Genomic DNA, 16,097 nt, shown 5'->3' with positions numbered 1-16,097 from the left:
GTGGAATCTTGAAAAATGGTAGAGATGAACTTATTGCAAAGCAGAAATAGAGTCACAGATGTATAGAACAAATTTTTGGTTACCAAGGGGGAAAGGGGGGTTGGAATGAATTGGGAGATTGGGACTGACATATATACACTACTATGTATAAAACAGATAACTAAAGAGAACCTACTGTATAGCACAGGGAACTCAGTGCTCTGTGATGACCTAAATTGGAAGGAAATGGAAGAAAGAGTGGATATATGTGTACATATGACTGATTCACTTTGCTGTACTGCAAGAAACTATTATAAAGCAACTATACTACAATAAAAATTAATAAAAAAACCATTTTGGCTCTTTAATTAAGCTTTTAATAATTTTTAGAGTAGTTAATTCATGATTTTTGCCTCTTTTATAGTATTCCTTAGGAGAAGGCATCGTTTTCCTTTTATGATGGGAATTTAAATAATTTTCTCTGAAGCTCCGTCTTGCCCCATTTAGAGTATTGTCTTCCTTTGCTGAGCTTTTATAGTAAGGAAATGTAATGCAGACCAGAAAAGTTTTATTGAGAGTCCTGAAGATTAGGCAGGAAATAATACTGACTAGGATTACTAAATAGAAGATTAAAGTGTACCATCTTAAAAATAATGAAATACTTAATTTTATCTCCTGCCGAAAAATATAGGCATAACGAAAATTAAATGGCTGTTAATACTGAGAAAAAATTAGGTGCTTTACTAATAGGCCCTAATTTCACTTACAAAATTCACTTCTATGAAAGGTCAAAGAGTACCCAGCATTTCCAAAGACCCATTTAATTTAATGGCTTTCAGAAACACACACTGTGGATAAAGATAATAATGAGGCCCATAAAATTTCATGCTTTAGTGTTTAGGTAATTGCTTGTTAAATTAAGAAGGTATTTTTTTCCAGACATGGGTATACCCCTTTCTTTTTTGGTTAAGAATATAATGAAAGTTTGCATCTAATCTAGCTGAGTAGTATTTTGGCTATCTGACAATTATTCCAATAATAATTGTAGTGGGTTAAACAAATTTATTTATAACCAATTGAAGAGAATGAAATTGTTGGTAATTATACAGTACTGTTATCAGAAATTACTTTGATTCAAGTTTGCACACGAAAAAATACATGACAAAGATGGCCTACTTTGGTACATGTAAACAAGAAAATGTTTATATGATACCTTTTGCCAAATTATGATAACAGAATAACTCAGTAAATCTATTATAAAAGCTTAGTAAAAACTATTCAGTTAATAACAATTATTTTACTTGGAGCATTCAGTTAAAATTAATTTTTTAGAGTACATTATTAAATTATGTTAATACATTAAACATGGAGTTTTGGGGACAGTGCTTTTATAGTATGAAAAATATGAGTATCTTGATATTTTATAATTTAATTATATATTTTGATATGCTGCTTTCCTGAAATGGGGAAGTTAGTCGCTCTGCCATCTCATTAAGGAAAAGCATTTAAGAGTGTGTTCTTTATGATATACGAATCTAAATAGAATGTTTCACTGAACAACTTACTTCATTGTACTTGAAATAGAATTTATATATTTGGTGTCTGTCTTAATAAAATTGTTTCTTAAAGAAAACGATGCTCTACTAATATAATGAGAAAATACTATATACTTTAAATATTAATTGCTTATATGAATATTTCAAACTTTATTTTTTAGTACAACTTTTATTTTCCTTTTATTAAGCAAATGGGCAGCAGGAAGGTCATAATAGGAGACGTATCACCATGAAATGAATTTAAATTGTTCCACTGAGTAGACTTCATTTGTGAAAACAGAAAGCAAGTCTCTGAAAACCAATTTAATGGTCAGAAACACTTTATAAAGTACAATACTTCAATCAATTCCTATGCTTTCTTTCCTGGGATGAGTATAAATAGGACTTAAAGTGTATATTTAAAAAGTGAGTTGATGCAGTGCTGTACATTTGTGGTTCTGCTTAAGAAACCGCAATATTATTTTTCTAAGTTTTATTTAACCTATCATGGGTTTACATTTCAGATAAGATAAATAAAAGATAAGCCCATGAAATAATTCGTCAAGTTGTTGTAGACTCAAACTGGAGTTTTAGTAGACTCAAAATAGATGTTCATAAAGTTTAAATTCTTTTATAAAGATATACATAAAGATCAGTGTTACTAATAATCATGTATCCTGATATTTTTGATCCCTTAGAGGATATTTACCTAATGGCATGCCCCCTATTTTAGGTAGATAAATGTAGGTGTTTGAGGAATTGAATATATCTGTTCTACTATACTAAATAGTAATATGATGATGATGATGATTACAGTAATATTTATTGAATATTTTCTATGTGCAAGATAATATATAAGACACTTTACATACTTTTCTTATAAGTGAATATGAATTCAAGTGATGTTCTTGTGTTTTCACAACAAATTGCCAACTCACCCATTTATCTTTTCTAGTCATTCTATTTAAACTCTCTCCTCCTTTTCACTCACTTCTCCACTCATTAGGCACATTTTGGTGGCAGAGGGGCTCTCTCTGTTTTTTGGTCCATCTTCTCTCATACATACACACAGAGTTAAAACCTGGAAAGAATAAACTGTTTGTTTATCTAATAGTTGGAATATTCCACAGATGATTTTTCAAGTCTCAATATTTTAATCAACATTTTCTTGTGCCTTCAAGATTGTTGGCATGGAAATGAAGTTGAGGGTTAGATGGTTAGACCATGAAGTACTGTGACACAATGTTTATTTACATGTGGTCAAAACTACAACATTGACAATAGAATGAAGAACAACACAGGTCATCCACAATAAGTGGGGGATGGTAGGGGAGAAAGAAAGAAACTTGGAAGAATGGAAAAGACATTTTCACCATATGCCATGTGTGGCTTGATCTTGCAGCAAGAAGTCTCACTACTCATAACATGTGTCATCAGAAGTCTGAAAACCTAAACTCATACCACTGCTCTGGCAGTATCCCAGCCACCATTCCTCAATGATTGCTCTGACATAGCTCCTAAAGCAGAAATCTATTGTATGCATTTATTTCATATAATCTGAATTTTGAAATATGAGAGGCAGATTTATTCCATTCTGATCTTTTTGCGAGCTGTCAGTACTCTAATTTAGTCCATCCATTTTTCAGAATGTTAGAATCTCAGTGCAGTAGCACTTTGTCAGTTAACTAAGACTGTAGATAACCACTTTTACATTATAAATTATATTTTACATTATTACATTGAAACTAACTTACATTGTAGAGGTGGGGGAAACATTCCCATTAATTTTTTCACATACGACTTGGGCTGAGAAAGAATAGTCTCGCGTGCTTTATGCCGGGGATCTACAGAAGATATATCCAGTTGAAGAATGCTTCTGTATCACAACACTGATATTGAAGACTTTTTTCATTAAGTTACCAATTATTTTAGTAATATGATCTGTAGGTGGTATATATTTTTCACATGCCTTACCAGAATGAAATCTTGGTTTTCTAGAATTTATACACTTTCTTTTTTATGATTATCAGAACTAAGTAGTCCACTTAACCATATATTCAAGCAAGTTCAGAATTAAATTTTGTAAAGTCTTTTTCTTTATTTGTAATTATTTTGAATTATCCTATTTTATATGTATTTCAATTTTATAAACAAATTGTCTTTGAAAATAGATGGATTATGTGTTATTGTGGCAGCATACCTTTAATTTTCCTTTATTTAAATGAAACGTGAATAAATGATATTTTTGAAACTATAGGTTTTAGCCTGTTCATTCCCCACCCCCATATATGTTATGTTGGTTGGGATATTTCAATGAGAATTATAGTGGAATCTTTGCTTTTCAATAGTCTTTTGAATTGCTTAGTACTGGATTTGAACTGATAAGTAAATAATTTTTTCAGAAAAGAATTAGCAGTGATTTTTAAAGTTGTTATTTTTATTTTTCAGCAAGGCTAGAGAAGATCTGCTGAAAACTCAGAAAGAACGTGATTTTCATCGAATGCACCACAAGAGAACAGTCCAGGAGAAAGACAAGTTAATTAATGACCTCAAAGGGTAAGCTGCTAGTATTTTTTGGCATATTTATTAAAGAACTATTTAATTTGTGTTAAGCCATTTGGCCATGGAAGAAGGTTCCAGGTAAAGTTATTCATTCAGCATTTATTGAGCATCTACTGTGTGCCATGTGTTTGATACAAAGATGAGCAAGTTTAGGTCCTTGCTGTTGAGGTTCCCAGAGACTATTAAGTTGTGTGATGGGGGAGGAGTTAAACAGAAATATAGTGAAATATACTGCATTGTATTTATGCAAGCCAAGAGGTGGTCACCCCAACCAGATTAGAGAGTTAGATGGTTCAGGGACCTATTTCTAAAGGAAATGAATTCTAAAGTATGAGTTAACAGAGTGAGGGAGTGGGGTCAGCATCCTGTGCAAAGGCACCAAGTCACTGGAGGAACAAGACATATTCACCAAATTGTAAGAATGGAGAGCAAAGTGCAGAAGCAGCTTGACAAGGGCAAGGTGGAGGGTGCCACATACTGCATAACCTTGAATTTATCCTAAGGCTTTTAGAAATTACTCTAATGATACTCAGATTCACTTCCCTCTGCCCTCCTCCTCTCCCTGACCCCCCCTTCCCCACCAAGTAAGAAAAGAATTTATAATCTCTAACTAAAATTCTCCTTTGCTTGTTCTAGGGCAGTGCTGCCCAATAGAACTTTCTGTAATGTTATAAATATTTTATATCTGCACTCCCCCATATGGTAGCCATTCATCACATCCTCTACTAAGCACTTTCAGTGTGGCTAGTACAACTGATGAATTAAATTGCTAATTTTATTTAATTTTAATTAATTTCAGTTTAAATTTAAATAGCCACATTTGGCTAGTGGCTACTGTATTGAACAACATAGCTTAGGGGTGGTCAGGATAATTGCTGTCTTTAGTTGTGATTATGGTCATCATGGCTATTATGATTTCTTAATTATAGGCTGTCTCGAAAGAATCAATGTACCTTCTAACTTAGCAATATATTAGAAGTTAGCGTTTTTCTGATTTTTCTTAATTGAATCTCTATAGAAATCAAACACCAGTTTAATGAAAGAGAGATTGCATTAACTTGAAAAAAAGGCCTTGAGAGTGTTTATTCATTGCCTTTGATCAATGCTTTTGGTTTCATATTTTGGTCTAAATTATTTTTTTGTTCATAAAATTGTTCCAAGTCCAGAAAAATTCAGAAAAAAATCTTTGAAATGATTTGTTTTCTTCTTAACAAAAACATTAATTGAGAAGTAGTACAATGTAATGGAAAGAGCTTGGATTTTGGAGTCAATTAAACATTGGAAGCCTGGCTCCACTACTTACCTTTGTGTGCTCATTGTAATTCTGTTTCTTATCTGTAAAAACTGTCATAAGAAAAGTACCTAATATAGTGTCTGGAACATAATAGATAGTAAGTACTTTGCACATACCCTAACATTGAAAGTATGTGCTAAATATATACTATTTCATGTAGATTTTCCTTTTGCATTTTTATACAGGTCTCTTTTTAGAACTGTATGTTGTATTTTGTTTTAAAAATTTTTATATTTTAATATTTGGGAATTAATTTTATATCTTTTATATTTGGGAATTATTCTACTCTCAGGACAATAAAGAGGCCTGTGGCTCTTCTGAAGTCATGTAGAAGTCTATAAAGGTAGCGAAGCTTTTTCTTGTACAAAGATAACTAATTGGGGCTTCCCTGGTGGCGCAGTGGTTGAGAGTCCGCCTGCCGATGCAGGGGACACGGGTTTGTGCCCCGGTCTGGGAGGATCCCACATGCTGCGGAGTGGCTGGGCCCGTGAGCCATGGCCGCTGAGCCTGCGCATCCAGAGCCTGTGCTCCGCAATGGGAGAGGCCACAACAGTGAGAGGGCCGCGTACTGCAAAAAAAAAAAAAAAAAAAAAAAAAAAAAAGATAACTAATTGCTGTGCCTTCATCAGGGTGAGGTACCCATTTGCCCAGAGGAAAAGCCCAAAGGTATTTTAGTAGTTGTGTGTGTGTGTGTGTGTGTGTGTGTGTGCGCGCATATATACACATACACATACGTGAGTTTGAATCACAGTACGTTCTTCATGGGAAAGATCTCAGGTTTGAGTCCATTCTCACCCTCTGTGCTGATACAAGCAGGCTTCAGTACTTCAGTTACTTGGGTTGATGACAGTCTCAGAGCACCTTTGTATCCAGCTGTGGCAGCTGAAATATGATTTTTCATTGTTGCTGATGTTCTGTTCATGGTAAATTGAGTTTTTGTTTTAAATTATTTTTTTGAGACTTCTAGCCTATGTGTAAAATATATCATGCTTGTTAAATTTCCTAGAATGTTTAAAGAGAATACTATTATAATTAATTTCATGTAAAAATTCAGTATTTTCAGATTATACTTTTTGTAATCCTTAGGGGCCCCAGAAGAAATCCACATTACATTGAAATATAACTACACTTAGTGTATATTCAGATAGCCTTTATTTCCATATTTAAAGAGTAAGAATAATGTCTCCATTGAACCATCTGGATAACTCACTAATATATTTTTTCTAAGGACCTAAAACAAAATTTCATTGATGACCTGAAAGTCACAAAAAAACTAGTCATGAAGTTAATCAATCACCAGTGAAGTTAATCAGTCAGCAGTGAACACCTTCTCTTGTAATTGCACCGTTGCATAATAAATCAGCTATAGGGAAGAGGGTTTTTGATTCCAGTATAAGTTAGGGTCTGAGTTCTCTGTGTCATATTTTACCCAAATATTTCAATGATGTGTCTTTTTATCATAAACCACAAAATGTTAACCTTAATGTTTTCTCTAAATTGTTCAAATAATTTGTAATTTGTTGCTTTTACCTGTCAAGTTTTCAGAATTTCCTGTTTAACATGAGTGACTTATTATGAATGTACTTATTTTCAGAATTTTTAATACTAACAATTAGAACTTATAAGTGGATGAATTATGAGGTTCTTATGGAATTTATAAAACAGTCACACTCCTTCAGTCTGATTAAACAGAAGATTTCTGTGAATGTTGTCTCCTTGTTATATCTTATTGGTATTTATGTGTTGCTAATTCTTTGCACAGAGGATAATCCAGTCATGTCTCATGAATGAGTAGATGCCAAAATCATCAATAATGTTTATACTTCAATTGCTCACAAACTCAGCACACAATGTTTTGTGTATATAACTCTGTACCTGAATATGTGTTTACAAATGTATAAATATCCCTAGAAGTGTATAGTATATAGCAAAATGTATATTTGCTAAGTACATTAAGTAGAATAGGGAATGAAATTATATATACTACTTATATCTTTTATTTTATTACTCTCTCGTGCTTTTCTGAGTGTGACTAAATTAATACACACTAAGTATAACATATATATAAAATACATATTATTATATATAATATAATATAAATATATATCATAACTTTAATGCTTAGGTTTTATTACTGTCATCAATGAATTATAATCAAAATTATCTTGAGAAATATGATTTATAAATCAATGGCTTTCATAAATATATTCATGAAAATATTTTATAAAATGAGGACTACTATTTTAATTTTTTAATAAAAACAAATGTAAAATTATTTTGGGAGACTTCTGCTTTGAGTCATATAAGAATAAATGGTATAAAGCTAGCTGTCCAGCTGGTACTGGACTAGCTGTCCACTGTAATGAACTACAAAACCGGACAGAATTTTTGGTGTTGTTTTTAGAGTAGAACTGGGATGTCGAAGAGGAGGGAAATACACAAAGTGATCAGCATGATCAGCCCAGATTTCTGTCTGGAGGCACTTTTCAGAAAATAGTATGACAAGGTGGGACCCAAACAGACCATGGTAGTCTTGATGAGCTGACGAGGCAGAGGTCAGAGTTCAGGGCTGCTGAGAGAGCTAGAATTTGCAGGACAGGGTGCACAAAAGGAGGGAGGTACATGAAAAGGTACTTGAGAAATACCTGTAGTGGTTGCTTTTAGTCTTTGACCAGATACTAAGTTGTGGAAGTACATGGTAAGAGAACATGAAGCCTACAAAGAACAGATCCTGGGCAACTGTGTGCCAAATGGAGATTCCAGAGATTGCAGATGTAGGAGTTCTGACCAGCTACAATGGAGAAAGCTCACTGAACACTCTGAGCACTCAGTTAAGACCCTTGCTAAACCCTGCCATAGGAGCTGAGCTATTCTAGTCTTGGAGAAGGAACTATTTTAGACTTACCCTATAAAAAGCTTAAACGTAAACTTCGAAAGACCTCTGCAGCAGTTTGCAGCACAGCTGAAGTGTTAGCTCTTTCTAGGGCAGGAGGGCCACCTCTGCAAGCCCATAGGGCCTGAGGAGGAGTGCTCCAGAAACAACATTGTCAGGGACATCCTGAGAACCAGAGAAAAAGAAGTCATTTCATATTGATGAGAGTCAGTTCATCAGAAAGATATAATATGCATGATTCTAATATAAGACTTGAAAATATATGAAGCAAAACCTGATAAAGCAGAAAGGAAAAATAGATATTTCCATAGTTATAATTGGAGATTTTAACATTCCTCTTGTAGCAATTATTAGAAAAATAGGCAAAAATTCTCAAGTTGACAGGACAGGACAGATTAATTGTGCATAATTGACATTTCTTGAATTCTGTCAATACTTTGGACTTTTCAAGTGCCTATGGAATGCTCACCAAAATAGGTCGTATGCTGAGCCATAAAACAAATCTCTATAAATTTCGAAGAATTGATATCTGTACAAGGTATTTCTGACCTCAATCAAATTAAATTAAAAATCAATGACAAAAAGCTCTGGAAATTTTCCAAATAACTGGAAATTAAGTAACATATTTCTAAATCACCCATGAGTCAAAGAAGGAAATGAGAAAATATTTTGAACTGAATGATTTAAAATGTAACATTAAAATTTGTGGGATTCAGCCAAAGCAGTGCATAAAGTGAAATTGATAACTTATATTAGAAAAGAAGAAAAATTTTAACCAATGGTCTAATCTTGTACCTTAGAAGCTCAAAAAAGAACAATTAAATACAAAGAAAGAAAAAGAAGATCAGAAACCAATAAACTAGTGAAGTTATAAGCATAAGAAAAATTCAACAAAATCATATATTGGTTGTATAAAAATATAACAAAACTGATAATAAAATTGTCAAACCCTGGGGCTTCCCTGGTGGCACAGTGGTTGGGAGTCTGCCGGCCGATGCGCGGGACATGGGTTCGTGCCCCGGTCCGGGAGGAGCCCACGTGCCGCGGAGCGGCTGGGCCCGTGGGCCATGGCTGCTGGGCCTGCACGTCCGGAGCCTGTGCTCCGCGGCGAGAGAGGCCACAGCGGTGAGAGGCCCGCATACCACACACACACACACACACACACACACACACACACACACACAATTGTCAAACCCTAGATATACTAATTATCACCAAATGTTGGCAAAGAGGTGCGGTAACCAGGAGTCTCATATATTGCTGTTGGAAGTATAAATTACGACCCAGCAATTCAACTCCTAGGTATGGTTTCTAAGAGAAATGAGGGTACATAACCAAAAATATCTTATATGACTTGTATAAGAATTTTCATAGAAACTTTATTCATAATAGTCCCAAACTGAAAACAACTCAGTTCTTCATCAGCATAATATTGGATAAACACATTGTACAATATACATACAAAGGAATAGTACTCACAATAAAAAGGAATGAATTACTGATATATACAACAACATGGAAGGATCTAAAAAAAAATTATGCTGAGTGAAATAAGCCAGTTTCTGAAGAGAACATGTTCTATGATTCCAAGTATATGAAGGTCTAGAATCTCCTGAAATGTTAGAAATACTCTATATTTTGATAACAATGTGGACTACCTGGGCATGCATGAAAACTCTGAACTGTAATACTTAAGATCTGTGTATTTCGCTCCATGTAAATCACACTTCATAAAAATGAAAAAATATTTTGAAAGCATTTTCAAATTAAACAGATTCTTAAAATTTATATCATATGTTGAGATGAATTGAGATATCAAAATATTTTATACTTAATTTTCTTAATATGAGGTTATTCATACTTGTTTTCAAGACCATCCTTAATTTTGATGTGAATGACACCCTTTCTGTTTAATCATCTATTGTTTGTAGCCCTTGTCTTTTTGAAAATTGTTTCTGAATTAAAGAAACTGCAATTTTGTTTTCTGTCAATGAATAGCAGCAACTTCTTGGTGCATACTTGAATACAGCAAAAGTAAACAGAGAACTAGTTAACTCAAGAGAAATGTGACTTTCCCACCTCCACCTAGGTTGCAGGGAAATTGCATGCCAAATAATGCTTCTTGCACTTCTTGGCTCTGTTGTGTTGACCTTTATATGGTTAATTCATTTCTTATTCCAATGCAAAAAAATAGAAAAAAGATTTAGGTGTTAGATGGAAATCACTGATTTAACTCAACTACCCTTTAAGATGCCCTTTTTTTTCATAGGTTGAAGTTACATTACGCATCTTATGAACCAACTATAAGAGTATTATATGAGAAGCACCACGCTTTACTGAAGCAGAAAATGCTGACCTCTTTGGAAAGAGACAGAGCAGTGGGACAGGTAAAGAGACCATCCAAGCTACCTGAAAATGATTTTTAACCATTTATTTTTTATAACATTATTAGAAATATTGGTTTTGTTTCTGAGTTAAATTTTAAAAGATTTCCCCCAATTGTCATGCTGTAAAAAATATTAATTTGGAAACTTCCAGGAGAAGTATTTTATCCATTTTAAAACTACAAAGATTATTATTTAATTAAAATTATTTAATTAAAATATAACTTTTTAGGAGATTATTAAAATATAGTTACAGAGAAAAACTCAGCCATTAAAACATAACAACATTTAAACTGGGTTTTAAATGCCAACTTTGACAGCTATAAACCTGGACCTTACCTAAACACTTTAAACTCAGACTTCTCATATGTAAAGTATAACCACAATGACCTATCTTTTAATATTGTTGTGAAACTTAGATGGGATAATGAATAGAAAGTCCATGCAATTCACCCCCAAATGAATATTTGAAACACCTAGTTACTGACCCAATTTTCAGTCATTTTTGCTGTTGACTCCCTTTTTAATTCTTCTTGCAGTGTTTTTGTATAAGCCTAGGCCTAGGGTAGTGGTGAGGAATCTCTAGTATAGAATTCAAGAAAAATAAAACAAAATGTTTCTTGGCCACATTAAAAATATGTAACACTTTATTATAAAATATAAACTGCTACTATACTTAACATTCTTTTATTGTTTTCTGGAGATTTTAATTTTTGGTCAAATTTTCAGAAGCTACAGAAGCTTGCACGATGGTTACAAAAGTGTGAATGATTTTATTAAGACATAACTTTAATCAATTGCATATTGTCTTTTCTTGAGTGTAATCTTCAGCTACTAAAATGAAAACATCACTTGTCTCCTTGTTTCTTTGTGCTTGAAATTTAATTGTGTGTTCTTGAATGTATGAATTGCATTAATGGTAATATTGCATAAAAATAGTTTAATAATAGTTCACATTTTTATGGTACTGTATTGTCAAACCTTCAGAATTTCATCTCTTTGCTCTTTTTCATCTAACCTGTCCCCACAGCCTCCCAACAAGAGACACAATTCTACAACCTGGAACACTGTGAGCTAGATTCAGGTTGCTCCTGCTTCTTTTCCTGCCACAAAACAACTTAGACTTTTGCTCCTCATCTTACTCTCCTTTTCCCCCTGTTTTCATGCTCATCTCCCTATTACTCTTCCCTCAGGAGGAATCCATCAGTCCCCTGGCCATACATTCCCAAGTGACCACGTATACTTTGGCGTCTCTGACAGACCACTCAGACTAAGTTTCAATATTCAAGGATATCAGGGCCTTCCAGGCATCCATGATGGCAAGTGCCTACACTCCCCTCCAGATTACTGATTTCTACATTTGCCATCTATCTATCACTGGACTGGATCTTCCAGTCAATATCAGTGTGATTAGGGCTAAGTTATCTTCCTGGAATGGCCATCAGTTCCCCTATCTCTAACATGGGGTTAGATCAAAGGCCATATTAAGGACATATTTAGACCATATACAGTCTTTGGGTTTCAGATTGCTCATCACTGGTTTTGTTACAAGAGCTAAGGATTAGGAGTGATAGAAGTCAGTCCCAGCTGTGCTACAAAATAGCCATGTGAACATTCAGGTAACTTTACATATATGTCTCTTTTCTCATTCATTAAACAAAGATAAAATTACTTGCCTTATGATTGATATATATCTAAAATGAAAACATGTTTAAAAATGAAAATCATTCTCTCTATGAGGAAGGGTTGAATTTTACACACTACCATTCAGATGTGTAAAGAACTGTATCTTCATTATCTACAACTTATTTTGTCTTTGAACCCCTACTCCTGCTGAAGGCAAACTAAAACATAACCTGCTATTAAAGACTATCCAGATCTTTCTGGGTTAAAACAGTCTCTTTTAGTTTAACACAGGGTGTTTGAATGTTATATTAACTGATTGTTTAGCTAAAACATATCTGTCAGTGTTAATTTTCTGTCTTCAAATAGCATCCTTTTCTTCTCACTCTTCCCAGATGGCTCCTAGTACAAGAGACCCTTATTTGTCCACTGGCCCGAAGTCTACATGCTATCCTTTCGGCCTTCACTTTCTAGTGTAGTGTGACTGGTTTGGTTATATTCCTGGTGTTTAGGTACATGGTTCTGGGTGGTTCTTTTGAGTGTGAACCTAATATACCTTGCTTATTCCATAGCCTCTGCTACACCTTCTGTGAGATCCTTAACATCTGGACCTCACTGTCCTGACTCTCATTCATTGTCATTTCCTTATCATTTCTTTAAAAACCTTATCTTAATGACCATTTAGCTTACTGTGTTTCTCTTAACATATAGACTTCTCAAATACTTTGCATAAAGAAGGGTTCGATTTTAGAATTTTTAATGCTATTTAGTTTGTATATAAGAGTGAAAGTATACTGTGAGATGACAAAAATCTAATAAGTATGTGTTTTCAAATTCTTTTGGTAGATAATAAATAATGTAACTTTTATTTATTTTTTAAAAATATTTATTTTATTTATTTAATTTATTTTGGGCTGTGTCAGGTCTTAGTTGCGACACGCAGGATCATTTTTGCAGCATGCAGCATCTTTCGTTGTAGCGCACAGGCTCTTCGATGCGGCACATGGGCTTCTCTCTGGTTGTGGCACCCGGACTGCAGAGTGCGTGGGCTCTCTGGTTGCAGCATGCAGGGTTAGTTGCCCCGAGGCATGTGGGATCTTAGTTCCCCGACCGGGGATCAAACCTGAGTCCCAAGCATTGGAAGGTGGATTCTTTACCACTGGGGCACCAGGGAAGTCCCCAACTTTTACATTTATTTAAGTCTTATGGAAACATCTATAATTTAATTAGTTTCAGCTTTACAAAATTACTGAAAATGTCCAAAATTCGAATTAGAGCCCCATGTTTCAAAAAAGATAAAACATAATTTATTTGTTAGTATATATATGTACAATAGATTACATTTTATAGTTTTTGGATCATGGGGTTCAATTTAGGATAAATTCTAAAAGATACATACATATATATGTATGTATTTCTAGGTCTGTCTGCTGAGAGGGTCTAGAAGTAATGACACTGCAGTAGCAACAAGTATACCTAGTGCCCAATATCAATTTCTAATACTGTTTTCCAATAAGAGGAAGTAGTTAGTGCTCCTTGGAGAAGTGGCTGAGTGTAGTCTGGGCAAGGAAAATACAAGATGAGCCCAGGTGAGCATTTGGGGCATCATGTTGTACTAGAGGGTAGGAAATGTTCATAATGTAAAAAAGAAAACAAGGAAGGAAGGAAGGAAGGAAGGAAGGGAGGAAGGAAATACCCAATACGATAATGGAGCATGTCAAAGGACAAAGGAACTATTGTGGGCAACTATAGATGGACCACCAACCAAATTTGGTTTAGATGTTGAGCCTGATGATGTACCATGGTAATGCATGGCATTAACAGGGGAAACAGGGTATACAGGAACTCTCTGTACCATATTTACAACTTTTATGTAAATTTTACACTAAACTAAATATGAAATTCGTTAAAAAATTTTATAATCCATTTGGCATCCAAAAATAGATATAAAATTTTCACTTTTTTTTCCCACCCAGGCATTTCATGAGCACTAATCCATAGATTACAAATTATTATCTGCTCTTTTCCATTAATAAGGAAATGTTGCTACTCAATGATAGTAGAAAAATGTGTGTATCTGTATATAATTAAATAGATGATATTTTCTGTTGGTATAATCATTTAAGGGATGAGATAGCTTTTTAAGGTTGAATTTTTAATTTAAGTCTGTTGTTCAGGAAATATCAGCAAATGGTATGCCACCAAACTAACAAATTAAATAAAACAAGGAGTAAGTTTGTGGGTGGAAAATGAGCTAAGAGTTTTAGGATAACAGTAGTCTCTTCATATTTTACTTCCCAAGTAATACTTACCTCATCTTTTATGGACATAAAGATGAATTAGGCTGTTGTGAAGAAATTTCAACAGAGGAGAAAACTCTCTCAGAGTAGACACCTGAATAATTATCATTAAAAGTGTGCAACGAGTATTGTTGTCTCAGGAAACTATGCTGTGAAATAAATGTTTCAGGCGTTTACCCATAATAGATACTTAATACTTGCCATGGAATTGAATTTAAACTTAATAAAATTATGTTTTCTTTTGTTGCAATTAATGTTTAAATTTTTAAAATACATAGGAATTAATCCAAGAGAAATTAATGTTTTCTATATTTTGTAATCAATATTTAAACATTGCATTTTAACCCATTTTTTGAGTTATTTAGTATAGAACCTCATATCTTTGGATTTTACTTTTTAGATTTCTGGACTTCAAGAAGCACTGAAGTGTATGGAAATAGGGCATAGTTTCCATGCTCCTGAAATTAGAGGTAAAAGTGAAATATAATAAAACTGTAATTTATTATTGGTTGGTGATTTTTCTATCTTATCAGAACTCAAAATGCTGATAGGGTGACTTCTCAGCCCTATATTTGAGGCAACTATTTTTAGGCATTGGAAAACATTACAAGTCACAGAAGGCAAATGATAGAAGGAAAATTTGTAAGTTGAGCTTCACCATCATCATGACTTTTTGTCCGGGAAAATTTCCAAACCAAACTCTATGGCGATGGAGGTCAAGAAGAGCATGGCAGTCCTGTTTGAACTGAAGAGGCAGACTGTAGTTCATAAGTTGTTGAAGCATCTAGAATCTGTAGGAAAGGGCACCAGATAAGAGGGTGCTGCAATGAACAGTGGCCCGGTTTGTGAGAGAGTGTACTATGAGTCCTTAGACGATGGCTGGGCTACACATGCAAGACTACCTGAGACTTGCCAGAGAGAAAAGACTCTTTAGGATTAAGAGGGGACCAGTGATCTATATTTCTGTTTTGTGCCAGTACCATACTGTTTTGATTACTGTAGCTTTGTAGTAAAGTCTGAAGTCAGGGAGCCTGATTCCTCCAGCTCCATTTTCCTTTCTCAAGATTCCTTTGGCTATTCTAGAGATTGTCATACTGAATGAAGTAAGTCAGAGAAAGACAAATACCATCTGATATTGCTTATGTGTGGAATCTAAAAAAAGGGTACAAATGAACTTATCTACAAAACACAAATAGAGTTACAGATGTAGAAAACAAACTTATGGTTACCAGGGGGTATGAGGGGGACGATAAATTGGGAGATTGAGATTGCCATATACACACTACTGTATATAAAATAACTAATAAGGACTTACTGTATGACACAGGGCACTCTACTCAGTACTCTGTAATGGCCTATATGGGAAAAGAATCTAAAAAAGAGTGGATATATGTCTACATATAACTGATTCATTTTGCTGTACACCTGAAATTAACACAACATTGTAAATCAACTATACTCCAATAAAAATTAAAACCAGTAAAAAACAGAAAAACAAAACAACAAAAAAGAGGGGACCAGGGATTC

General features: G+C 34.1%; 1 protein-coding gene across 2 annotated transcripts in view; it reads left to right on the top strand.

The window, feature by feature from the left end:
- SPAG16 (sperm associated antigen 16) overlaps positions 1-16,097 on the top strand; it is a gene marked incomplete at both ends in the record, with an annotated part of 879,991 nt that overhangs the window by 44,041 nt on the left and 819,853 nt on the right. The window contains 3 exons of one of the 2 annotated variants that reach the window (XM_079709890.1): positions 3,963-4,070; positions 10,533-10,650; positions 14,971-15,040. In XM_079709890.1, the coding sequence (XP_079566016.1) occupies positions 3,963-4,070; positions 10,533-10,650; positions 14,971-15,040 (296 nt within the window). Of the gene's footprint in view, positions 1-3,962; positions 4,071-10,532; positions 10,669-14,970; positions 15,041-16,097 lie in introns of both variants that reach the window. The other variant, XM_079709889.1, reaches the window with a different exon arrangement.

Source organism: Hyperoodon ampullatus, assembly GCF_949752795.1.
Source record: "Hyperoodon ampullatus genome assembly, chromosome: 8".
In the NCBI taxonomy this organism is placed as follows: Eukaryota; Metazoa; Chordata; class Mammalia; order Artiodactyla; family Ziphiidae; genus Hyperoodon; species Hyperoodon ampullatus.
Note: the sequence above shows the minus strand (reverse complement) of the source record. Positions and strands in the feature narration are given on the sequence as shown.